Source organism: Monodon monoceros, unplaced genomic scaffold (assembly GCF_005190385.1).
Source record: "Monodon monoceros isolate NGI ecotype Baffin Bay Population unplaced genomic scaffold, NGI_Narwhal_1 Super_Scaffold_20, whole genome shotgun sequence".
Lineage (NCBI taxonomy): Eukaryota > Metazoa > Chordata > Mammalia > Artiodactyla > Monodontidae > Monodon > Monodon monoceros.
The window spans coordinates 46,161,917-46,189,340 of NW_021703777.1; the positions used below are offsets into that span (position 1 = coordinate 46,161,917).

General features: G+C 43.9%; 1 protein-coding gene across 2 annotated transcripts; it reads left to right on the forward strand.

Moving 5' to 3' along the window:
* The first annotated feature begins 423 nt into the window (after positions 1-423).
* Positions 424-27,114, forward strand: PPEF2 (protein phosphatase with EF-hand domain 2). 2 transcript variants are annotated; one of them, XM_029234552.1, is made up of 15 exons: positions 424-808; positions 960-1,017; positions 2,107-2,282; positions 3,601-3,715; positions 4,769-4,815; positions 5,490-5,656; positions 6,127-6,163; positions 6,257-6,406; positions 15,879-16,265; positions 17,255-17,440; positions 18,569-18,711; positions 21,727-21,833; positions 22,787-22,950; positions 23,908-23,995; positions 26,385-27,114. In XM_029234552.1, exons 1-15 carry the CDS (start codon positions 482-484, stop codon positions 26,585-26,587), a joined length of 2,355 nt encoding a protein of 784 aa, XP_029090385.1. In that variant the 5' UTR covers positions 424-481; the 3' UTR covers positions 26,588-27,114. The 2 variants fall into 2 exon arrangements, with proteins under 2 accessions (XP_029090385.1, XP_029090386.1); XM_029234553.1 differs by having other exon boundaries at positions 506-808; positions 934-1,017.
* The last annotated feature ends 310 nt before the right edge of the window (positions 27,115-27,424 follow it).

Consider the following 27,424-nt stretch of genomic DNA (forward strand, 5'->3'; position numbering starts at 1 on the left):
TCCCATGTTGTACACTATATCCCTGTAGCTTACTTTATACATAATAGTTTGTACCTCTTACTCCTCTTCCTCTATATTGCCCCTCCCCCCTTCCCTTTCCCTACTTGTAACCACTGGTTTGCTCTATCTGTGAGTCTGCTTCTTTTTTGTTATATTCACTAGTTTGTTGTATTGATATTTTTTAGGTTCCACATATAAGTGATATCATACAGTATCTGCCTTTCTCTGACTCACTTCACTGAGCATAATGCCCTCCAAGTCCATCCATGTTCCTGCGCATGGCAAAATTTCATTCTTTTTTTATGGCTGAGTAGTATCTGCACCATCCTACTCTTCAAGGATGCTGCAACCTTGCAACCTCCCCAGTTTACATCTCTTTCTCAGAATCCAACCTTTGCATCTCTACACATATAAATGTTTTCATCAAAAAGTGGTAATTCCAGTAGTCCTCCAGTGATTTTAGTATAAGTAATAGGTAAGAATGGAGGAGGGATGGGGGCGGGAATGCGGAAAAAGCACCCCGGCCAGCAGTGAGGCAAATCCTTCCTACTGGTGGCAAAATATAGTGCTTTCCCTACCATCTTGTCCCCATGTGACAGTGGGAGAGGCACCCCCCCCAACTCCCCCCGCAGGCCCAGGGAGTCCCACCTCACAGGCTTGCTTCTCCATCTGTGTCACAGCCTTCAAGGCAGCGGTCCTGATCCAGAGATGGTACCGGCGCTACATGGCCCGCCTGGAGATGAGGCGGCACTGCACCTGGAGCATCTTCCAGTCTATAGAGTATGCTGGGCAGCAAGACCAGGTCAAGGTGCGATGGGATGTGGGATGGGGCCACCTCCAGGTCTGCCTTCCAGGCCCCACACAGCTAGGCCCAGGTGCCTAGAAGGTGCAGCTGATCTGGACCACTCCTGGGTTTTCTTTCTATCTCTAAAGGCACGTCTTCTTGGGTTTTTCTGCAGCTCCACAATTTCTTCAGCTACCTTGTGGATCACTTCACCCCCAACAATCACAACGAGAGTGAGTATGAACGGCCACATGGCGGGTCCTCCTGTCTCAGGGTCAAAGACATTGGGGTGAGGTGTGGGATGCACAGGGAGGGGAAATGTGAATCTGGTGACAGCCAGGGAATGAGCGAGGAGGCTGACAAATAAATGGTTCTCCTAGAAGCACACCTGGAGACAAAAGTTTGGGTGCAAGGAGTTTATTTGGTAAATACAGGAAACACTGGGAGGTGGGGAGGGAGTGGGGAAGGGATTCAGGAAAGGGGAGGCAGGCAAAAAAGGGTGGGTTACTAAACCTGCAGTGTACCTGGGAAATAGTGCAAAACGCAGCCTGGGAAGTATCCCGTCTGAAGGCAGAGGGAACTGGAGTCTCAACGCCCGAGAGTCATTGGTAGAAGGCTGCTGGGAGGGGCGGACGGGAAAGGTTGTTCACGCAGGTCTGGCCTGCCATGCAGGGCTCTCTGCAGATCCAGGGACAAAGCTCTCAGGCAGAGATGCAGGGGCAGCATTTGGAAATGAATTGCCTGAAAGTCTGAGGCATCTGCCACACTCACTAAGTACACCAGAAATGCCCGTGAACTTTTTTTCCACCGCAGTTTTCATTTTCCTCCTGCTTACCAACCTAGGCCTGTAAATGTCTGTACTTTCTAAGGCAATCTTTTAAAATAAAAGTAGAATGGAGGGCTTCCCTGGTGGCGCAGTGGTTGAGAGTCCGCCTGCCGATGCAGGGGACGTGGGTTCGTGCCCCGGTCCGGGAAGATCCCACATGCCGCAGAGCGGCTGGGCCCGTGAGCCATGGCCGCTGAGCCTGCGCATCCGGAGCCTGTGCTCTGCAACGGGAGAGGCCGCAACAGTGAGAGGCCCGCGTACCGCAAAAAAAAAAAAAAAAAAAAAAGTGGAATGGAATTGACATAACAACGTCGTAACCTTTCTCCCGCCCATTCTAATTTGTCATCACTTTGCCCTTTACTTTCTCCTCTCCTGTGTTGGAGCCGAAGCCAGACTGGCCAGGACCCACTTCAAGTATGGTCCAGGGAATGAATTCTATATTGCCCGTGCCTGCAGGTCTGATCATAAGCCGGCCCACCCTTTCTGTCCTGACTAGGGGACTTCCTGAACCGCATGTTCACTGAAGAGAGATCCCCCCAGGACTCCGAGATGGAGAGTTGCAGGGACTATGAATCCATCGAGGTACCAGACAGTTACACAGGGCCACGCCTCTCCTTCCCGCTCCTTCCCGACCATGCAACTGCTCTGGTGGAAGCTTTCAGAGTGAAACAAGTAAGCTCCCCCCGGGGGACCTGGATCACCACCAATTCCACGGAATGTGTAGAAGTAGAGCAGACACAGTGCAGAAGGAATGGCCCTGGATTTAGGGTGTTTGTGTCAGGGATCCGTCAGAGAGATCCGCTTGCCCTTTTCTTAGCCAGGACCTTGTGATTGATCAGCCAGTTTTTATGTATTGAAAATCCCTCCTCCCCATCATGTAATCTCTATGTTCATTCATCCCACAGATGATTGCTGAGTGCTGCTATGTGCAGCTACTCTTCTAGGCACTGAACAGTGAACAAGACAGACGCAAATCTCTGCCCTCATGGGGCTGAGATTTTTAGTGGGGAGACAGATAATAAAAAACAAATGAGTAATATTTATATATTAATATATTAGGTGACAGAGCTATGTCAAAGCATAAACTAAGTTCTAGGTGGGAGAGAGAGCAATTTTACAGGGTGGTCTGGGAAGGTGTCACTGAAAAGGTGATTTCTGAGCAAAGGTCAAAGGTGGGGAGAGAGGGTGCTATGTGGACGTCTGGGGAATGCGTTCTAGGCAGAGGGAACAAATGGAAAGGCCCTGAGGCAGGACCTTGCCTGGACTGCTCGGGGGACATCAGGAAGGCCATTGTGGCTGGAGAGGAGGGAACCAGGGAACAGCTATGAGAAGATGGAGACAGAGAGGTGAGTAGGGTGGACTTTCATTCTGAAAGAGAGGGGGAGACAATGAGCGCAGAAATGATATAATCCAGCTTTCCTTTTAATATAATCATTCTGTTTGCCGAATAGAGTACTGGGAGCAAGGGCTGAAGCAGGGAGGCCAGGCAAGAGGCTACTGCAACAGTCTAGGCGAAAGATGATAGTGGCTTGAAACCCGGGTGGTAGAGGTGGAACTGGTGAGAAGTGGTCAGATTCTGGCTCTTACAACAGATTCCAATCCTTCCCCTTTTTCATATGAAGATTATTCATTGCAGGAAGAGCTGGGACGATTTTCCCAGTAATGTCAGGATCACCGATACCATCGATATACATGCACTTATTCATACTTTGCTGAGACAATCCTGTGTTTCTCCCAAGCTCAAGGCAAGCAGGGGTTACATAGAGTAGGTAGGAAAGAGGACATCAGTTCAGTATTTGGGGGATGATGCAAAGCACAAACAAGGGCACAGATGGGTGAGAAGGAAAGGATCTGTGCATAGGGAGGGTCCCAGGAGCAGTTTACTGGGGTCACTTTTGTGGTCTTGGGGTCATTAAGCAGTAAAGGTGAGGCCCATCTTGCCTCACAAGTATGTGTTGTTTTGTCCCATCCCTCCTCTTCCTCCTAGTAGAGGCTCCATGCTCGCTATGTCTTGAATCTTTTGTATGAAGCCAGGAAACATCTGGTACAACTACCAAACATCAACCGGGTCTCCACTTGTTACAGCGAGGAAATCACAGTATGTGGTAAGAGCCAGTCAGAAACGGCTTTTCACGAACCAGAAAACTCTGCCTGTGATCAAGGAGGGGCAGGAGGGCTGGAGGGGACCCGATGGCCACTCGGGCAGGCCGGGTTCACGCCTTCACACTGATTACATTTACATATTTACTCCACAGTTATTTAAGGAAGGGGTGGTGCCGTGAAGGAGAACTGTGGGGTGAGAGGGCCCAGCCTCTGCTTTGTTTTTTCCCAGAGATTCAGATTTGGCCCCAAATTCCTCCTCTCCATTCAGAACAAAATCCTAGCAAATACCCAGACCTTCCCTTGTTAGAAGACGGTTTACTTACTTACTGGACTCGAAAAGGCCTAAATGCCTAGCAAATTATTCCTTCCATTCACATTTATTCAGCTTCCAGAGAGAAATCCTATTGCTGACAATCTTCTCCATCTCCTTATGTTTTCAGTGATGTTTTAATAACCATTATAGACTGATGCCCCGCACTTGAACTTAGGGGAGACGGTGATGCACCAGGGATTGTAAACGGGCAGCCTGCAGTATGTCTTGTCTGCCTCAGAATGTTCTTAAATTTCTAACATTAGCTTCCAACATTTGAAAATCGGAGGATTTCATATTAAAATCCAGATTTCCAACTTCTTAAAATCTTGTAACACTGACCCGTGAGTAGCAGCTTCTTGCTTTAGGTGGGGCAAAAATCTCTCTAGTTCTCATCCAGGTTTTCAACCCTGCAGTATTCTGTCCCATTTTTGCTTCAGTGAAAATGTAAGTCATTCACTGTTCATGGTAATCGCACAGGAGAAATATCGTGCTTTCTGCTTTCAATATTAACTATCCCCGCAACTAGGGAAGTTAATATTTATCCCTATCTTATATATGGAAAAATGAGTAAGCATAAGTTTGTCAGGCGTTCCTGGGTATTTTCCTTTTATTTAAATTGAGATATAACTGACATAATACTGTATTAGTTGTAGGTATACACTGGGTGTTTTCCTTTTTATAATAAAAAATTAGAAACAATGGTGAAGACCAATCAAAACTGACGTTTTTCTGTCTTTGTTAGGAGATTTACACGGCCAGTTGGATGACTTAATCTTTATATTTTATAAGGTATGAACGCTCAAATTATGTTCCTGTCTTGCTCTGAGGTTTAATTTAGAAGTTCAAATACAGTCTCCATTAAAGAAATGCTTAAGTTATTACTTGGATTTTAAAATATTTTAGAAAAATATTTGCTACTATGTAGCAAACGTGTAATGTAAAAGTCATCGCTGCATTATATTCTAGTGTATTTTTGTAAACTGTTTAAAAAATACAAAATCTAAGGTTAATAAAGAGAAGGAATCATTATTTGGAAAAAAGAAAATCAATTCCTAAATAGAGAAATTGTTTATTATCAAAGCAACCAAAAGCTATTTTCATATCTATTTTTAGTTATCAAATACAGAGCATATAACAAGCTATATAAATATTCTATTAATGTAATTAACACAAAGCAGTTTCTGATGTATTGTCTTGTTAAATCCTGAGAAATGCTTTGGATAACGCATTTATTTCGATGAGCATGTCATAACCTCAGCCTGGCTAGAAAGGAAATATGAGACTAATACAAAATATTTCCAATATCCCCATCTTTTACTGACATTTCATGTTTGGAAGAGAGCCAGACAGCACAGAATTGGCTTTCAGGCCTGATATGACTGTCAAATGCACACTGGCTTGACCCAATTTCCTATTCCCTTCCTTCCACTGCCTCTTCTCGGACTTCTCCCCTTATTGGGAAGAACGGCCTCCCGTCACCAGAGCGGGCCTATGTGTTCAACGGCGACTTTGTGGATCGAGGGAAGGATTCAGTAGAGATCCTGATGGTTCTTTTTGCCTTCATGTTGGTTTACCCAAAAGAGTTCCATCTCAACCGAGGAAACCATGAGGACCATATGGTGAACTTACGGTACAAAGAAAAACGTGACTGGGGATTTGATCCTTACTTGTTGTGACTGTAAAGTTATTTTGCCAGAGCTTCTTATTTGTTAGATGCCTTTTTAAAGTAGTTTTCCAATCTTATAAAGTGGAATACACAATATATAACATTTTAAAAGATTCTTTTTAAATTTATACAGTATCCTACTGTTCTGATAAAACCATTACATTTGTTTTCACATAGCCATACACTTTATCATATAAACAATAAGGGTTCACTATAGAAAACGTAGAAAACATAGATAAGCAAAAGAAAATGAAAATATCCCACATCTCTACCCACAGATAATGGTATGATTTTAAACATTTGGGCAATTACTTCTCAGTGTCTTTTCCATATATTTAAGTAGATGCCTCTAGAGTATGCATTTTTATTAAAAATGCAAGCATGCTATAACTAATATCACTAAATCTAAAATCTGTTTCTGCTTCTAACTCTAGATATGGTTTCACAAAGGAAGTGATGCATAAATACAAGGTACGCTGCCTTTAAAAGCAGAAGCTTCTCTTAGTTCAGATAAGTTGAGTAAATTATCTGAAACTTAATATCATATTAATGTCATTTTTTTAGACACATGGCAAGAAAATACTAAAACTACTGCAAGATGTGTTCTGCTGGCTTCCGCTGGCCACGCTGGTTGATGAGAAAGTCCTGATTCTTCATGGTGGAGTGTCAGACATGACTGACTTGGAGTTCTTGGCTAAACTAGACAGGCACAAGGTACTGACTGAGTGCTAAAATAATGCAGATTTCACTATGATGCCAGGTGTCACTGCCAACATAAAACAAACGTCGTCTTGACTCCATGCTGACTCCAGCTGACTAATAAAGCCATTAAATCTTTGAACGGAGGATTGGGGATCCACAGCTGGTGCAAGCGTGCTGTGATCAATTAATGTTTGCCGTGGACATGACAGTAGGGCGTGGTAGCTAGTGCCATGTTTGCCATTCCTGATCTAGGTAATTCTAATCACTACCCCTCAATTACTCCACCTGATGTGCCTCCATTTCCTCAATACTTCAGATCATCTTCAGTTAAACTCAAAGGTAGATTGAGGGCCTGCTACATGCAGGGATGCCACTGGCAGATACAAAGATGAAGATCAATTGCAGTTAAACTCAACGACCATGTTTTAATTGCTTACTCTATGCAAGGGAAGTGCTAGCAGAAATGCAAAAATAACCAGAGATGGTACTTGCCTTAAAGGAACTTACAGTAACCAGCAGGGGGAGGGTGAGAATGAAAGACAGAGTACATTATACTGCAATATGAATAGGTCTCGATTTTCTGTTTCATTTTGGAAGTGGAAAACTAGAAAGCAAAGATTCTAGGGAGTTCCCTAGTGGTCTAGTGGTTAGGATTCGGTGCCTTCACTGCTATGGCCCGGGTTCAGTCCCTGGTCTGGGAACTGAGATCCCACAAGCTGCACGGTGTGGCCAAAAAAAAGCAAAGGTTCTGTTTCCTTTTAATCATAGACTCTTACACTTGAATGGTATCTTCCTGTAGCCTCTCTCCTCCACTGCCCACCCACACAGGAATCCCAGCTACGACATCCTTGACAACAGTAGCCTGAGCAGTTCCAAAGACAGAGAAGTCATTACGCACAAGCCAGTCTACTTTGGGCAACTCTAATCGGTATAAAAGTATTTTATGAGACATAAATGAAAGAGTGTTTCATTTATGAAACCTGGGTTTGAATCTGGGAACATGCACTTCTTGGCTGGTATGGCACCTTTGTTTACTAGATTGTCCAGGGACCAAGGATTCTTAGGTCTTGTTCCCTGCCATCCTTAGCGTGTCATCCCCGTGCCCTCATCTGCACAGCTTGCCACCACATGTGTGTTCCAGGCAATACAATAGAAGAATGAAGGGAAGAAGAATATCCTACCCTTTAAAGACGTAATGAAGACGTTGCATACATCTCTTCTGCTCTCATCCCATTGGTCAGAATGTAGTGTCAATACATCCCTGTGGGCAGGATGTGGGGGCTCCGTTGATCTCTGTGGGACCAGCTTAACTCGAGTGTGATGGATCCCTGGCTTAATCCCTTCAACTTCACCAGGGAATGGGTCACGAGTAGCACCTCATAAGGTCCAGTCCAGCAAGGATGGAGATGGCCTCCTGGATGTTTATTCTTCCAAGATTTCAGCAGGACCCAGTCTCCAGGACAAAAGTGGCACAGGTGAACATCTGCAGGAAACATTAACCTGCTAGAAGCAAACTTATATAGAGCACTTAGAGTAGCTGCCAGTGATTCTTACACACCTTTACATTATCTACGTTCCTTAATTTGAATTCCTTCTGGATCTCATGCCATTTCTGGAACAATGGCAGGGTCTCTCATACAACATTTCATAGTTGGTGCAACTGGAGCCTGCTTGTAGGGTCTACCTTCACTCAAAGCAGGGCAACTGGTGAGGCTTTATCCCAGGTTAAATTAATCTGACAAAGTTTAGTTACATGATTCCTCTTTTCCTCATCATTCCTCATCACAAAAGAGTATGATTCCGCTTTTCCGGTTTGCAAGTAGATTGGGGTCACCAAGAAGCATGTACTTTCCAACAAAGGTTTAAGACTCTAGATACTTTTTGAGTTATTCTTGCTATAAAGGCCCCTCCATTGTCACTCTGAATGAACACAGGTAACCCAAACCTAGGAATTATTTCTTTTAGGAGAGCTTTAACAACCTCAGGCTTTTTCAGACCAGCAAGGAAATGCTTCTACCCAACCAGTGAAAGTGTCCACAAATACTAATAAGCACCTAAGGTTTCCAGTGGCTCTTGGCATCACAGTGAAGATCTTCTCCCAGTCCAGTACCTGGAGTCCGAACTCCTTTGATTGATTAATGGCAGTGGCCCAGTTTTAGGATTATTTTTAGCACATGCCATGCATTTCTGTATCACCTTTTGAATTGTCCTTTGCATGTTTGGTCCTGTAAGGAATTTCTAAATCCACTAGAGGGTGGCATCTCTCCCACAGTGGGTACTCTGGTGTGTATAACGTATTACATCTTCCATGAGGCATTCAGGTACAAGGATCTCGCTATGTCTGTTATAAACCCACCCTTCCTAGAGTCAGGATCCTGAGAATGGCCAGGACTCCAATCAGATCCCCATTCATTGGCCTTAAGTCTTCAGGAAAATACTTTGGATAGCATCTTGTCAGATCCACATCAGGGGATCAGGGCCAACGTTGGGGATCTAGGGTGTTTTAGTCCTGGCTGCTAGCTTTGCTGCTTGATCTGCTAGATTATTCCCTTGAGCAGTCAGACAATCTGATTTCTGATGTCCTCGACAGTGGACCTTCATTCTTTTGGCTCCATGACAGCTTCTAATAAGGTTAAAATTTATTTGGTATAAAAGTCTATTTATACCAATTTCCTTCTTCCCTGCAGTTCACATCCTCTCTCTCTCCAAGTGGCCCCAGCACGGACCACCAAGAAAGTATATTTTAGAATCAGTGAAAATAGTTACTCTCTTATCTTTACCTGTATGGGGGGGCTCTCATCAGGGCTATAAGTTCCACCTTTTGTGAGGAGGTAGTGGGGGAAGGGCTTCTGCTTCCAGTGTCTTTGGGATGAGTTACCACTGCACACCCAGCTTTGCATTGTTCCTGGTCCATAGAGCTGCTTCCATCCGTGAACATCTCAAGGAGTGGGTCCTCCAGTGGTTGGTCCGTCAGGTCTAGATGGCTGGAATAGCCCTGTGCAATTATCTGAATAGGCTCTTCAATATTAATTGGGAACAAAGTGGCAGGATTCAGGGTGGAGACATTAGGATTATCCAATAATATAGCCTGATATTTTCCTCATCTTCCTGAAGTTAACCAATATCCTCCCTTCTGTTCTAGGAGAAGTGCACAGTGAAGGGTATGCACAGTGGTAGGTTGTTTTACTGTAAATTTCTCTGCTTCTCATAAAAGATCACAGGTAGCTGCTATAGCCCAAAGACAAACTGGCTATCCCTTAGTAACTGTATCTAACTGCTTTGAGAAATACGCAACAGACCTCCTTATGCTGCCCAGTTTCCGAGTCAGTCAGGATTCCAAGGCTGATTCCTTGTCTCTCATGAACAAATAAGTCAGAGGGCTTTCTGATGTTATCTGGAAGACCTAAAGCCAGGGCCGTTAGCAGTTTTTCTTTGATAAACTGGAATGCCTTATGGCATTTCCCTAGTCCAGTCTTGAGATCCACTGTCTCCTCCTTTAAGAGCTTCCTAAAGGGGTTTTGCAATGAGTCCAAAGTTGGGGATCCAAATGAGGCGGAACCCAGCCATTCCTAGGAATCCCTGCAGTTGTCTCTCGGCAGTGGGAACGGCAACCCTGACTAGAGCTTCCTCTGTCAGGGGGCAAGTCTCTCTGCACTTGTGAGAGTTCAAAACCCAGATACTTGACAGAGGGCAGAAAATGTGTGCCTTTTTCTTGGACACATTATAGCCTCATTCAACCACAAATTCAAAGTCAAAACCGTATTCTGGTCTGAGGTGTCCTTTGTCTTACTAGCAATCAGAATATTATCCCCCTACTGCATCAAGGCTCCCTCAGTTTGTTGAGGGTCCCTCAGATCTTTTGCCAGGATTTCTCCAAATATTGTGGGGGAATTTTTTTTTTTTTTTTTTTTTTTTTTTTTGGCCATGCTGCACGTCATGCAGGATCTCAGTTCCCCGACCAGGGATCAAACCCGCGCCCCCTGCAGTGGAAGCATGGAGTCTTAACCACTGGACCTCCAGGGAAGTCCCTTCTGGGGGAATTTTTAAATCCCTGAAGAAGTACTATCCAATGGTACTGTTAACTTTTGTATCTAGATCTTACTATTCAAAAGCTAACGACTCTTGGGATTCAAAACTCATGGGTATACAGAAAAAAAGGGACTCCTTCAACTCTAATGCAGTAAACCAACAAAAATCTCCGGACAAAGTAGTGAGCAGAATATATGGGTTAGGGACTACTGGATGAATATCTTCTACGATTTGATTAATTGCTCTTAAGTTGTGCACAAACCGATATTCATCTGTGCCTGGTTTCTGGACCAATAAAATTGGAGTATTACAAGGTGACGGCATGGGCGTATTAAATCATGTTCAAGGAGGGCCAGTAACAGGGGTTGCATTCCACACTTTGCCTGCTCCTTTAACAATTACTGCTTTAAGTTTGGAATTTTTGCCCCAGAGTGAAGTCTAACCTGTCTAGGCTTAGCCATCGTTGCTCTCCCTGGCCTCCCATCTGCCCATACCTCCAGACACACCTCCTGCAGTATCTCATCCAGAATCGTTGCTAGCTGTCCTCTTTAAGGTCAGAGCAATAAAGCCTGCAGTGCGCAAGCCTGTTCTGGTGAGACTTTAATACCCATTCGTCCAGGTGCAAAGGTAACCTTGGCAGTAAATTTAGTTGGTAAATCTCATCCCAGAAGGAGAATGGGGTATTCAGGCATGTATAGAAAGCTATACTTCAGATGGGTTTTCCCCATCTGGCAGTCTAGCAGCAGGAGAAAAGACTTTTTCAAGATTTCTCCAGACACCCCAGTTACTAAAACACAATCTCAGAAGCAAGTTTAGAAAGCTGGGTATTTAAAAGCCAAGTGAGTGGCCCCAAATTGGTCAGAAAACCTGAAAGTTGATTTCCCACCCTCATCATCACTGGGGACTCTGTAGGAGAGATACTGATAGATTTTGACAGGATTTAAAGGAAACCCTGGGCCCCATCATTCTTGGTCACTCATTCTCAGTTCGGGCATCTGGTGTGCCACTTGTTGTTTACCTTCTCCAAGAGTCTTATTTAGGATGGGACACTCTTTTCCAGTGTCACTGGAGGGGTCCCACTATGGGGTGCTCCATTCGAGTGGAAGCTTGGGGCCGCCTAACTTGCGCTGAGTCCCTTGTGTGGGTCCTTGAATTGATCCAGCTCTTGCCTGTGTTAAGGCAGCCGCCAGCAGAATGGACTGTCGTTTCCGTCTCTGTTGTTCCCTTTTCTCCCGAACCTGGTCTCTGCCATTAAAAAAAGGCAATTTCAACAAGCTGAGACATAGGCATCCCTAAAGCCCCTTCCATCTTTTGCAGTTTCTTCTGTATATTGGGGGTGCTCTGGCCAATAAAAGTTGTTTTGGTGCCCCTCTTCGCTATGAAGAATGGAATCTCAGTAACGTTCCAGTTTTGGCCTATCCCCAGCATTCACATCCCAATTAGGATCCACTGTTGGTACAGCTACGCTTGCTGCAGCCCGTACCCGGTTGCCAGGGGTTTCGGTATGAAGCCAATATGCCTCCTCCCTAGCTTTATCCAGCACCATTCTAGATGTCCAGTTCTTCTGAAATGAGGAAGGTATTTAACACATCTTGAACATCTGCCCAGGTTGGGCTGTGAGTTGCAAAAATCGATGAAAAAAGATTTTCCATTCCCTTTGGGTCATCTCTCTAAAGTTGGCATACTCTTCTGATTAAATACATCTAAAGCTGAAAAGGGGGAGTAGACCCAGATCAGTCCCATTGGCTGCCCGGTCTCAGCATTCACACCCACAACCGGGACATACCTTAACAGATATTGCCCCACCTGAGCTTGGGTAGCTCCCTGGCCAAACAGTACCCTGATCAGTACGCAGTGTGAGAGGGGAAGACCGTTCCTACTTCTGGATCTAACGGGGGCGGGGAGGTAGGGGTGGGGATGAACCTGAGTCTGTGACTCAGGCGCTGGCAATGAAAGAACAGCAGCACCATCATATAAGGGTGGGGGAGGAGCAGTCGAAGCGGCGTTCGACTGAATTAATAGCAAGTCATCTTCCTTTTCATTAGAATCAAGCAAAACAGGTTTCTTTGTCTTCCCTTCCTGTTGGACCATAATCTTACAATAACATATCAATATTCTGATACAATAACATAAAAGACCATACATAAATTATTTCACCTTATTTTTCTTCCCATTTACAAAATCTAGTTGCAAAATTGTAATTCAAGGATCCACTCAGACCGTTTTGCTCCAGGGTCTTAAGGATATTGTGGCCATGCAGTGTTACCAAAAAAAAAACCCATAAAAACAAAAAACCTTTTCCATGAATTTATAACTGAAAGTCTCCCAATTTTGGAGAACGTTGCCTAGAGGGCTGCAAGGGGGAACTGAATTAATATTTCCCCTTTTGAAGAGGCTTTGCTTCCAGGTGGTCACAGCAGTGAAATTTTTCCAAGGGTCCTTGCTACAGTCACCAAGAAGTTGAATCCCCAATTGCCAATCCTTAGCAACTTAAGACAATCAGCCATAGGTGGACGTGGACAAAACAAGACCAAAACAAGACCAAACAAAACCAAAAACCAGAGCCCCGGGCCTTTAACCCGGGTATGGTGGTCAGAATTGCCAAACAATCTAGGCACAGGTGCATCTCTTTAACAAGGTTACTCACCCAAGGACGTCTTCCAACCCCAAATCCCCAAAACTGTCTCCTTGCTGCAAAACTCAGCACTGAAGGTCAGCAGCACCTCACCAGGGAAACCCAGAGGATGGTCCCTGGAAAAAACGGGCAAGGGAGCTGCTTGGACTCACCCACAGGCTCTCAATACTGCAAGGGGCCAACCAACCACAGCCAAAAGGTCCATCTGGACTTACCTCCTGGCTGGTTTGCCATATTTGTTAGCAAACTAGGTTCCTTTTGCCCTAGCATAGCAGCCAAAATGTTGAGACACTGAGGTTTACAGCAAAGAGAGGGTTTATTGACAAGGCAGCCAAGGGAGGAAAGGGAGAACAAATCTCAAATCTGCCTCCCTGAAGGCAAGGTGCTCAATGTATTTATAGGAGAAAGCAGCAGGGCATCTGAGGTGTGAGGAGTGTGGGGAAAGGTGATTAGAAAAAGGTGCAGTAATCATGGTTCTGGGCAGGTGTAACCAGGCTACACAGGCCTCTCCACCTTCAAAGGGGCACTAATAATACCCTAGTGCATGCCTAGTTGAAGGGTCAGTGGTCCCCTCCAGTCTTAATCAGCTCAGCTCGAACTAGACACAGCTGATTCCAAGTTCCCGGAAAACAACACAGGCAAGCGTCTTATTTAGGCTGTGTACTGCTTGGAGGACACTCAAGTCTTCTGTAGCAACAATTAAAACAACCTTGATTAGCGAAGGCAGGTTATAGGTGGAATGGATTTAACTAATGATTACCCACAGTTTCAGAAAATTGGAGAAGCAGGGGCTCTGGAGTCAGATATCTGGATTCAGTCCTGGTGCAGTCTTAGTATCTCTTGTGCCTCAATTTTCTCACCTGTACTATAAGTAAGGATGCTGTCTCATAGGGAGGTGAGGGCTAATCAATGACTTCATGCAAAACTATGAAGATGACATCTCATAGGGGTGTGAGGCCTAATCAATGAATTCCTATAAAGGGCCAAGGATAGCACCTATTTGGAAAAGGCTCAATACATATTAAAACTATTATTCCCCTTAAGAATAAAAGTTAGGGGTGCCTCTTTCTAAAATAAATTATTTATTTATTTTTGGCTGCGTTGGGTCTTCATTGCTGTGCGGGAACTTTCTCTAGTTGCGGCGAGCGGGGGCTACTCTTCATTGTGGTGCACGGTCTTCTCATTGTCGTGACTTCTCTTGTTGCAGAGCACGGGCTCTAGGCGCGCAGGCTCAGTAGTTGTGGCGCACGGGCTTAGTTGCTCCGCGGCATGTGGGATCTTCCCGGGCGAGGGATTGAACCCGTGTCCCCCGCATTGGCAGGTGGATTCTTAACCACTGCGCCACCAGGGAAGTCCTAGGGATGCCTCTTGAAGCAGATAACATCCTTATAAAGTTACCTGAGCATCGTAAGGGCGGGACTGATGGACTGGCCCTCGGCTGTGAGTTGGCAAGAAGACAGTTGAGGAGAGAAGGAGGTGGTTATGAGTCTACTCACATTTTGTGGCCTTTCCCTCTCTACGCCCAGGGCTGGAACTGCCTAGGAAGTAATTAGCGCTTGTCCAACGTTAGAGAAGAACCTCTGTTCTGTTCTCTTCCATCTGGATCCCTCTTCAAACGTCAGTCAGTTACCGCCGAGCCACTCTGAGTGTCCGTCTTTGTTCCCGCCCACAGTCAGTCTACACCAGGACGTGGCTTTCTTGTACATCAGCCCTTAGACCTATTTGCAGAAAGTTCTTGCTCCTTGATTACACACTTGCACAGAATTCCTCTTGTGAATCAGACCTTTATCTTGATGTCCTTGTGGAACACTGTGGCCCTCAGTCTTCACGGTGGCACTCAGGCATCCCGGGAATGGCTGCTCTCTCCCTTTGGCTGGATGCCCCAGCTCTGCTCTGTGGCCTGAGCTCTCTCTTTCTCATGATCAGAATTCTTCCTGCTTGTATCCTCTACATTGTTGGCTTGGTCCCAGTACCATAATGACTCTGAGGCAGTGAGAGGGACGACACTCAGTCCCTTTGGCAAGAAGAGTATCTTCCTGATTAGGTCCAGGCTGAAAAGAGGTCCTTCCTTCCCCTCCCTTGTCCTTCCTCAGCAGACAAGATAGCACTTCCTGTAAACTCCCAGTAAGTGCTGTCCCTCCCACAGTAAGCATCAAGTTTTTCCCATTCCAACATTTCTCAGCCATAGGCTGCATTCCTTCTCCTTTGTTTTTGCGTCTGTGGAACAACACGAAAGTCGATAAGGGCTGTCCTTCCTGAGAGGTGCCCTTTCCCATCCTTGTCTAAAAATCACTAGGTTCCTAGAAACAATGACCTAGGTTAGCATTTTCCAATGATCTGTGGTGGAGGACCAGGTTTCATAAATGTCTAATTTGTCACAGATCGATGCTTTTGTAAAATACAATAAATGTGAATGACTAGAAAACTGAAATACAAACAAAAAATATAAGCCCAGTGATCACGTGCTTGAATGACAGCCGTATCCAATTGCTATAAAAGCTTTTAAAGGGTTTACTCCTAGTTCTCTGCTGACCTTGTCACTGCCGGGACAATCCATGGAGCCCAATGTGGGGAGCACTGACTTGATGCCAAAGTGCTGCTCAAAAAGGCTTCCCTGGTGGCGCAGTGGTTGGGAGTCCGCCTGCCGATGCAGGGGACGCGGGTTCGTGCCCTGGTCCGGGAAGATCCCCCATGCCGCGGAGCGGCTGGGCCCGTGAGCCATGGCCGCTGAGCCTGTGCTCCGCAACGGGAGAGGCCACAACAGTGAGAGGCACCAACCGTTTCACTGAAGCATCTGTTATCTTCTCTGGACATTTTTAGATTGTTTCCACCATGAGATGCAAAACGAGAAAGGAGGATAAGAAACAGGCGGAGGAGAAGGGAAAAGCCAACCAGACGAGCTCTGCCGGGACACCCTCCCCGTGGTTCCTCCCCCAAAGCCACTCTCTCCCCACCTTGCCCCTCTGCCCCAGCACCCAGAAGGCCCACAGAGCCGGGCGCTCCTCCAGCGTCCCCTGCAGGGTCCCCCTGGACCCCAAGGAGCTCTCCCATTGGGTGCGGCACTCCGTGGACCTGGAGCTGGAGAGGTGTCGGCAGCAAGCGGGCTTCCCAGAGCTCAAGGAGAAGGAGGAACCCTTGCCCTTGGCATCCGAAGCGGACCCGGAAGCTGAGGGGCGGCGGGAGCCCACTCAGGAGGAGTGGAGCCAGGTGGGTGTGGCCGGCGCTGCTCTCCGCAGTTTGGCTGCCTTCGGGAAGGAGCAAGGATTTCAGAAAAACCGAACGAATCTCCTCCTTGCATGTAAATCCAGAGTGGGGTGTTTTTTCGCCCCTCTTTCTCTCCCTCCCTGGGGTTAGAACACCCCGGAAGGCTATTGGTATTTGCCTAATGACTCATACTTTGGAGTTTTATAAAGGATGGGAAGATGTAGTAGGTGGGCTGTATCGTCTGAGTGAACTTGGTTTAGTGACCTAGCATCACTGGGCTGAGAAGGTCAGCCACAGTTTATGGGATGCTGTTTTATATATATCTGACATCTATCAGTTGGCTGCTGTGGCTCAAGGCCGGAAGGGCTACATCGGCTGCTTCTGTCTTCCGTTTTCAGGCAACTAAAGGCTTTTCCAAAATCTTCAGAACTGCATCCCATGGCCACCCCTAGCTGCAAGGGAGAGTGCGAAAGCAAGTATTTAGCCAGGCACATTGCCATGCCAAACACCCCAGGAAGAGTTCTGTCAGCTAGGAAGGAGGAGAACGGACATTGAGTAGTCGCGCACAGTGCTTGCCGAAATAGATGACTCTGGCAGCCGAATGGGGGCTACTTCCCCAGGCCAAGACCTTGGCAGGGAGACCTGTAATCCAGGTGGGAGATTCTGCTGCTGGTGATCTTGTGTAGTAGTGCTAATAGGACTACCTGAACTCATTGGTGTTCAACCATTTTCGACCCACGAAAAATGGCAGCTTCTTATGCCTCATTCAATAAAGAAAAGGAGAGAATTCAGAATTGCTGATGGATTGGATGGAGGGTGGTGAGAAAGAGGAGGAATCGCAGGTGACTCTGAGGCTACAAACCTCCAAGAGAGAGATGGTGAGTCTGGGTTACATTCTCCCTGAGTTATCGATCTGGACCTCAACATCGACTTAGAACTGAAACTTTAAAATGCAAGTCTCTCCTTTTGCAAAATATGCCTTTTCTCTCTAGGTGGTGGATATACTGTGGAGTGACCCCATGGCTCAGGAGGGCTGCAAGGCCAACACCATTCGAGGAGGTGGCTGTTATTTTGGGCCTAACGTGACAGAACGGTTGCTACAGAAATACAATCTGCAATTCCTGATCCGCTCGCACGAGTGCAAACCCGAGGGCTATGAGTTCTGCCACAGCCGCAAGGTGGGCAGGCCTCTGCCATCGCGCAAGAGTGGTCCGGTCCATTTTGCCCTTCCAAGACATGGATAAGCTAAGGCTCCCAGCTCTTCACCATCAGCTGTGCCTCGCAGTTGTTATCCACTTGCTATCCACTTGCCCAAAGTAACTAGGTCCTTTACAGTCATTTATCCTTGACTTTTGTAGCCTCTCTAAAACCCCAAGTTTGATTGAGGCCACCACTTACCAATACCCTGAGAAGAAAGTGAGGGGCAGATATGGTCCCATTTCATGGATGGAAATATGGCCCAGTGTTTTCCCAGCCACATCTCTATTCTTTGTCACATTGCTTACTGTCACAGGTCTCAAACTACACTATAGGGTAACAGGATCTCTGCACTGAGCCCCAGGCAGGCATTCAGGATTGTTTGTCTCCTCAGGAGCATAATTAACATCCTGTCTAAATCTTTGGGCGTCTCCAAATCCTACAATGTTTGCTTAGCCTAATGCCCAGAAATACCAACTCTACAGGAGAATTACAGGTTTCCACACTGAGGAAAACAGTTTGACATCAACTAATGTAAGAAGTGTTTAACAGGAATGTTAAACAGTTGTATAAGTTTCTTTATTGCAGGACTTCTGAGAGCCTTTAATTTCCTCTATTCATTGTAAATCTCCAAGAAGAGATAACAGTGTCTAGCATTTCCCATTGTCTTGACAATGGAAATTTTTTTCACAGAACATCTCAGCAGGCCCAACACTCCAAAGGAAACTCTGCTGTGAGGCTTCGCACCACCTTGAATAACTGATCTGCCTGCTAGTTGTAATGGGCATCCCAGTTAATCAGACCTAGCTTGCCTCTGAGTTGAACCAAATGAAGTGTTTTCTATGACCCCTGCTATTTTTGATTGGGATAAAAATGTGAAGAAAACATGTTGTGGACGTCCTATCAGAATTCAAGTTTTTATTACTTGAGTCATAACTCCTGCCCTACTAGCATTGATGATAAAAAAATAATAAAACAAAACAAAAAAAACATAGACGAGATCAAGAAGGAACAGCCACCCCTGAAATTGGGTTGGGCCCTGTAGGGTTGAGGGTGAAGAGTTCTTCAGTGAACCTGAATGCTCGTCTCTTTCCTGTTTTTTCATTTAGGTGTTAACCATCTTTTCTGCCTCCAACTACTACGAAGTTGGCAGTAACAGAGGAGCCTATGTCAAACTAGGGCCGGCCTTGACCCCACACATTGTGCAGTTTCAAGCTAACAAGGCAACCCACACGCTTACCATGAGGCAAAGGCAAGACTTTTCAATGAATGATTTTCAGAAAGACAGAATTATAGTGTTTGTGGAAACTTTGAAGTGCAAATGTCATTACATTTATCCAGATTCTAAGTCAGAGTTCAAAATTTAGCTGTGTCAGCAGTAGGACCTAGAATAGACATTACAACAGGGCCTCTTCTTTCTCCTCCATATACTCTAAAATCTCCACCTACCCATCATTAATGGAAGGGACAAATTTGCTTCCTGCAGAAGTTATTCTCCGTGGGTATGTCTTGGGTGAAATACATATACCAGGCCACTAAATCTTTCCAGGGTCACTCTTCCTTTTTCTTTCATCCTTAAAGCGTTTGTGTTACCTGGTCAACCACAGACAAAGGTTCTTTCACTATCTAGGGATTTAGCAGATAGATTTCAGTGCACACATTTGTTAACAATGCTCCTTTCTTCCTGGGAAGAGAGCATATAATATTACTTAAATGGTTTCTGTTGAGATGATTCTGAGTTCTAATCTTAGTTGAGAGCTTACTATACACTAAGTGTTATTGTAAAGAATTTATATATTGTTTCACAATGAGCTTATAAAATACACAGCATTACTAATTTCAGTTTTATAGATGAGATCATTAAGGAACAGAGGTTAAATCAGTGGCCATTGGCCACACAGCTAGTAAGTGGTGAAAGTAAGCCTTGACCCAGACAGTCGTATTTCAGAACCCACATACTTAACAACTCTACAGTGCTGTTGCCCACTGAGAAGCTGGCCCCGGAGTATATAAGCTGCTGAAAGATACAGTTGCAGTGCTGCTGAACAAGCTTCTTTAATTATCAGCCAAACTAAATTAGAAATCAAAACAAAGTCAGCATAGGGACTTCCCTGGTGGCACAGTGGTTAAGAATCTGCCTGCCAATGCAGGGGACATGGGTTCAATCCCTGGTCTGGGAAGATCCCACATGCCGCGGAGCAACTAAGCCCGTGTGCCACAACTACTGAGCCCACGCACCACAACTGCTGAAGCCTGCGCGCCTAGAGCCCGTGCTCCGCAACAAGAGAAGCCACCGCAATGAGAAGCCTGCGCACCGCAACGAAGAGCGGCCCCCACTCGCTGCAACTAGAGAAAGTCCGTGCGCAGCAACAAAGACCCAACACAGCCAAAAATAAATACAATTTTTTTAAAGTGAAATAATGTAATTTTTTTTAAAGTCAGCATAAATCTAGTGGGAAAAGAATACAGGAATATTTAATATCTGCCTTGTATGAGTGCCAGAAAAGTGCATTATTTTAAATCACTCGAGTTATTAAATACTCAAGAGTTACTAAACACTCAAGTTTTACACAATCAGAGCCAGCATCATTCAAAAAGAAGTATTATGTGAAAATTTAAGCTCACCAAATGATAGTGAAACCTACTATGCTACAGAATCATCTCTGGAGCTTTATAAAAAATCATTTATTGGAGCCTCATCCCATCCCTCCCAAATTAGAATCTCCAGGGGTGAGCCCCAGGAACCTGGAATACCATGATTCCATGTGATTTAGATGTTCCCACCACAAAAGGAATCACTGTGGGGAACCCTATAAATAACATGTTTTAATACCATAATTAAAGAACACTCACCTTTTAAAAATATTCACTGATTGCATTAAAGCAAGTACAACATCCCCGAATTTATGCAGAAGTCACTTGTCTAACAATTCCAACTATTTGGACCACAATAGAGAACTAAGAAGTAAAGAGGAAAATGTCTCTGACAACCATAATGGATGTCTCAGTGTCCATCAACTCAAGATCAAGTGTTTTTCCTAGAGGAACCCTCACTCAGAATCCATTTATTTTTGGTTTAAACCCATGTCTCGTGATAATAGTTTAGCCAGCCTGGAGTCCACTTGTCAACATTGATTTCTGGCCCTACCCCTTACTAGCTATGGGACCTCGGGCTAGTTACTTACACTGTAATAGGCATAATAGTTGTACCTACCTCAGTGGGTGTTGGAGGATTAGTCAGATGATCCACGCAGAGCTCAATATGCGTTGCTTGACGTAGGGACAGAGAGCCTTGTGCATCCAGGCAGCTCTCAAGGCCATTGCTATACTCCATCCCTGCATGGTAACCATCAACGAGCACAGTTTACCAGAAATAGTTGAAATGCTTTTCAAACCAGTGGTTCTTAAACTTTTAGGGGGTCCCATACTTCTTTTAGCCTCTGATAAGACAACAAACTCACCAGAAAAAGCACATACGCTCACATACCCATGAAATCTGAGATGAATTTTAGGCAGCCCATACTTTTCTGAGGGTTTATGGAGACCATTATGCTAAGTACCTTAAATTTCAAGGAAGACTTTCATCAAACGTGATTAAAATGGGGTTTCTTGGTTTGTGTTTTGGCCTTTTTTTTACTTTTAGCACTTGCAAAGATAGGTTATCTGGTCATCATTTATAGAATGGCTGCTTCCTCAATGACATAGGACAAAGTACATATTTACCTTTTATCTCTTTTTATATTCTTGTTTATTCAACTACAGATATTTATTGAACACATTTTAGGCCAAGTACCATGCCCAGCATTACTCTGTTGACCCAGTAAGCATAAGAAAACTAACTTAGTGATACTTTGCAGATACCATTTGATGAGTGCTTTCTATGTGCCGGGCTTTCTTCTAAGTGCTTCACATGAATTTACTTATTTAATCTTCACAATAATCCTGTGAGTTAGGTACCATTTTTGTCACTATCTTGCAGATGGAGAAAATGAGGTACAGTATAATTAGATAACTTTACCACAAAGGTGGTGTTTCTCTAGAACTTCTGCTCTAACCACTGTCCTACACTGGGAAGGACAGCAGCATTCCCCAGACAGAGCCTATCTGTGCACAGCAGGGCAAAGCAGGAGAGCATTGGGGAGAAAAAAGAGACGAGCTCTTTGAAGGTTGAGACATTAAGAAAGAGAGAGGAGAAACTTAGTAAAAATCCAAGACTATTTATTCTATACTAATGTTTTAAAATGTTCCTTTTCATCTCCTGTCCCAGGATTAGCAGAGTTGGGGAGTCGGCTCTGAGAGCCCTACGTGAAAAGTTATTTGCCCATTCCTCAGATCTTCTTGTTGAATTTAAGAAGCATGATAAAGATAAGACTGGTAAGACTAATCAAGTGAAATATTCATAGAGGAGGGCAGCTGGCCAAAAAACCCTCTGTTTCAGGTAATTAGCAAATAAATATTTGTTTAAATGACCAGAAGACCTTTTTGAAGACGTCCTCCCTTATTCAACTTAACATCCTAGTTATCGTTCCTAAATGCATAAATTCTAAGCTTTTAGAAGAACGTGAACTTAGCTAAATATAAACAAAGCTGGTGAAAAGAAATGGAGTCCAGGGAAGGGTGACAAGGCCAGAACTAAGCAAAAAGAAACAGGGGGACAGGTTACCAGAGTGGGTCCAAGACTAACAAAAGATCAATGATTCGGTTTCTCACTGTTCAGTGTGTGCTTGTCTGTTCCTCGTTCTATTATCCAAGCTGGAAATTTTGTCTTTTCTCAACCCAGTGGAATGTCTAATGGACACTGACTACAATGTAGCCCTATTAAAAAATAGCAGTAACAGTCATAAAATCATAGCACTATCTTTTCGTACACATAGAAATAACCAATGCTATGTATACATGTGTGTGTGTCTGGGTATATGTATTGTGTGTGTGTGTGTGTGTATATATATATATATATATATATATATATATATATAGTGTTTTATGATATTATTTACAAGAGTCTTGTGTGACTTCCAGTAGTATTGCCAAATAGATTTGGCAAATAAAAACAGAATGCCTAATTACGTTTGAATTATAGACAACAAATCGTTTTTAAATATAAGTATGTCCCATGCAATATTTGGGACATACTTATAGTCTGTCTGAAAATCAGATCTACTGGGCATCCTGTATTTTATCTGGCAACCCTACTTTCCAGCCAACTCTACCATAACCAAGAAACACAGTGACAGTACTCATTACTTCTATTATCTACTGATAGTAAGAAGAATGTCAGGATAAAAGATTTGTAGGTGATGAGTCAACAAGTTAGCTCTTTCCTACAGGTCTAATCACCCTGAGTGACTGGGCAGCAGCCGTGGAGTCTGTGTTGCATCTAGGACTGCCATGGCGGATGCTGAGGCCACAGCTGGTGAGCAGCTTGACAGATAACAAGCTGGAGTACAAGTCCTGGCTGAAAAACTTGGCCAAAGAACAATTCAGCCATGAGGTAAGGGTGTGAAAATGGTGGATGAAGGCATACTGTGGACCGTGAAGCCCCTTATGGAGAACTTTGAATCATAAACAACCAAATATTGAGAACCCCAAAAGGAAGATGAATGGAAACAACTATTCGTTGAGCTTCTATGTGTCAGACTTTGTGTTAAGTGACCTACACATATTGCCCCAGTTTATCCTCAGAACCACCTCCAAGAGGTAGGTATAATCAGCACCAACATACCCGAGAGAACACTGGCCACAAGGGTTAGATAACCTGCCTAGGATAATAGAGTTTCTAAGCTATAGAACTAGAACTCAAACCCAGGTCTGACTGATTTCCTTGACATGATGCTGCTTCCCCTATTTAAAAAGGTATTTGTGGGCTTCCCTGGTGGCGCAGTGGTTGGGAGTCCGCCTGCCGATGCAGGGGACACGGGTTCATGCCCCGGTCCGGGGAGATCCCACATGCCGCGGAGCGGCTGGGCCCGCGAGCCATGGCCACTGAGGCTGCACATCTGGAGCCTGTGCTCCGTAGCGGGAGAGGCCACAGCAGTGAGAGGCCCGCGTACAAAAAAAACAAAAACAAAAAAACGGTGTTTGTTCGGTAAATGCTTATGTGTAATGGATGTGAGGCCTTGGGCTATGTACTTTTTAAAACAAACAGCTTTATTGCAATATAATGCATATATCATGCAGTTCACCCATTTAAAGTGTTCAGTGGTTTTTAATATATTTGCAGATATGTGCAACCATCACCATGGTCAATTTTAGAACAGTTTCATCATGGACTAGGTACTTCTTAAACCATCAGATTATTTAGTAGGCTGAAGGGGGCTGGAGTGGAGGGATCATAAAACATCTTCAGGTTCTTTCAAGAGTCTTATTGTCAGGGTTGCTTGTGTGTTAATTATCTATTAGGAGAAGCCTAAACATAAAAGATAGAAGGAAAATGAGTTTTTTCTTGCAGAATATACAATCAAGTTTGCTGGAAGCACTGTATCGGAACCGATCCAACCTGGAGACCATTTTTAGGATCATAGACAGTGATCATTCAGGTAAAGGCGCTCGTTATCCCGCCACTTCTGACACAGCAAGTATTTTACCTCCCACCTTTCGGTCTCCTCCCTGATTATTTACCTTTCTACTCAAGCGCTTTTGGAGCAAAATTAGTGGCAGTGCTTATAAATGGGCAGAAACTAGGATAGTATTTGAGCAACCTGAGCTGTCCCTACAGAAGAGGGGTTGGGCAGAGAAGAATGAAGACAAACTGAATGAGAACTTCTTATAGGAAGAATTATAATAGTTATGATATCCCTTATCCCTTCTATCAAAGTAACCACAAAGGAATGAAGAGTGTCTAGAACAGAAAGGCTTTTGCACTCTTACTCCCAAAGTATTATTTTTCAAAATTTTAAATTTTTAAATAATTATAGATTCACAAGGAGTTGCAAAAAAATGTCCAGGGAGGTCCTGTATACCCTCACCTGTTTCCTCATTGTTCCAAAGGCCTTTTCAAATATTATTACTTTTTTTGAGATACAATTCACATACCATATAATTTACCCATTTATAACGTGCAGTTCCGTGCTCTTTTAGTATATTCACAAGCTTGTGTAACTATTATCGCTATCTAATTTTGGAACGTTTTCGTCACCCTAAAAAGAAACCTATACCGATTAGCAGTCACTCCCCATCCCCTGTTCCTTCTCCACCAGTCCCTGGCAACCATTAATCTGCTTTCTGTCTCTATGTATTTGCCTATTATGGACATTTCATATAAATAGACGTGTATGATACATGGCCTTTGGTGTCTGGCTTCTTTCATTTAGCATGTTTTCAAGGTTCACCCACGTTGTAGCATGTATCAGTTGATTTCTTTTTATAGCTGGATAATATTCCATTGTATGGCTCTCTCACATTTTGTTTATCCATTCATCAGTTGATAGACATTTGGATTTTTTCCACTTTTTGGCTGTTATGAATAATGTTGTTATGAACATTCATATACAACTTTGTGTGTGAACATATGTTTTCAGTTCTCTTGGATGTATTCCCAGGAGTGCAATTGCTGGACCATATGGTAAAACGATGTTTCACTTTTGGGGGAACTGTCAAACTGTTTTTTCACAGTGGCTATACCATTTTACACTCCTACTGACATTGTAAGAGGGTTCCAATTTCTCCACATTCTCACCAACACTTGTTATCCTCCATTAAAAAAAATTTTTTTTACAGCCATCCTACTGGGTGTGAAATATCTCATTATGGTTTTGATTTGAATTTCCTTAATAACTAATAATATTGAGCATCTTTTCATGTGCTTATTGGAACTTTGTATATCTCCTTTGAAGAAATGTCTATTCAAATCCTTTGCCCATCTTTTAATTGGGTTTTCTTTTTATTGTTGAGTTGTAAGAGTTCTTTGTATATTCTGGATATTAGGCCATTATCAGATATATGATTTGCAAATATTTTCTCTGATTTTATGGGTTACCTCTTCACTTTTTTGGTAGTATTTTCTGCTGCACAAAAGTTTGTAATTTAAAAAAAGTCCAATTTATTTTTTCTTTTATTGTGTTTTTGGTGTCATATCTAAGAAAAACTAGTAACTGAAGATCATAAGGACTTAACACCTATGTATTCATCCAAGAGTTTTACAGTTTTAGCTCTTACAGTTGGGTCTTTGATCCATTTTGAGTTAAGTTTTGTTTGCAGTGCAAGGTCGGGGTCTAGCTTCATCCTTTGCATGTGGATATCCAGTCGTCCCCTACCATCTGTTGAAAAAATTATCCTTCACCTGTTGAATGGTCTTGGAACCCCCGTGAATAGTCAACTGAGGGAATTCCCTGGCTGTCCAGTGGTTAGAACTCCATGCTTTCGCTGAGGAGGGCGTGGGTTTGCTCCCTGGCTAGGGAACTAAGATCCCACGAGCGACGTGGTGCAGCCCAAAAAAAGGAAAAAAAAAAAAAAAAAAAAGTCAACTGACCATAGATGTATAGGGTCCAAAACCTTTTTACAGGCAGATTAAATTAGCATATGTTTAGGATGATTTAATGCAGGGTTTCTCAGCAGTGGCATTACTTACATCTTGGCTTGAGTAATTCTTTGTTTTGGTGCACGTCCTGTACACTTTAGGGTGTTTAGTAACATCCCTGGCCTTTACCTACTAGATGCAGTAACACCCTACCCCCACCCCAGTCATGACAATCAAAAATGTCTCAAAACATTTCTAAATGTCCCTATAAGGAGAGGAACACTATTGCTTCCCTCTCAGAACCACTGATTAAGTGGTTCAGTGCTATCCTCTTGGGAGTTTAAAGTGGATACTAGGCCTCGGGTGCCTTTGTTTAACAGTAGGAAGCAGGTATCCTTGCAAGAATGTCAGAGGAAACGAGCACTGAAAACTAGACTGACTCGCTAAAGTGACTTGCTTTCTCTGGTAAGGGTTCATTTCACTGGACGAGTTCAGGCAGACTTGGAAGCTGTTCAGCTCTCATATGAACATTGATGTCACAGACGACTGCATCTGTGACCTTGCCCGGAGCATTGACTTCAACAAAGATGGCCACATTGACATCAACGAGTTCCTGGAGGCCTTCCGCCTTGTGGAGCAATCCTGCTCAAAGGGTTATGCGTCAGATTGCTGACAAGCCACAAACACTAATAACAGTGACTGCAGCAGCCCAGATAATACACTAAGGCCAGTCTGGTCCCCATCGTCCAAGGTGCCTTGTAAGCAATGCTGAGCTCATTGTGGGAATATCTCCCTTATTCTCCATAGCTTTGTGGAACTTTATGCTGAGAATTTGCCTACCAGTATGCATCAGAATCACCTGTGTATTCAGGTGAATTCTACCAAACATACGAAGAACTTTTACCAATCCTTCTCAAACTCTTCCAAAAGATTCAAGAGGAGCTATGAACATGCTATGAAGCCACCATCATCCTGATACCAAAACCAGACAAAGATACCACCAAAAAAGAAAATTACAGGCTGATATCTTTGATGAATATAGATGCAAAAAATATCCAAAAAAATGATCAAACTGAATCCAGCAACGCGTAAACAAGATCATACACCACGACCAAGTGGGAGTCATCCCAAGTTCACAAGTTTGGTTCAACATACGCAAATCAGTGTGATACACCACATCAACAAAAGAAAAGACAAAAACCACACAATCATCTCAATACATACAGAAGAAGCATCTGACAAAATTCAACATTCATTCATGATAAAAACTCTTACCAAAATGGGTATAGAAGGAACATATCTCAACATAATAAAAGCTATTTATGACAAACCCACAGCCAATATAATACTCAATGGTGAAAAGCTGAAAGACTTACCGTGAATATCTGGAACGAGACAAGGATGCCCACTCTCAACACTTCTATTCAACATAGTATTGGAAGTCATAGCCAAAGCAATCAGAAAAGAAATAAAAGGTATCCAAATTGGAAGGGAAGAGGTAAAATTGTCA

Bases quoted from the DNA above. Each gene is read 5' to 3' on its own strand.
- PPEF2 (XM_029234552.1), top strand. From the start codon at position 482: ATGGAGGAGGGATGGGGGCGGGAATGCGGAAAAAGCACCCCGGCCAGC. The intron at 809-959 runs GTGCGATGGGAT...GTTTTTCTGCAG, and splicing joins GGCAGCAAGACCAGGTCAAG to CTCCACAATTTCTTCAGCTA. The intron at 5,657-6,126 runs GTACAAAGAAAA...TTCTAACTCTAG, and splicing joins GACCATATGGTGAACTTACG to ATATGGTTTCACAAAGGAAG.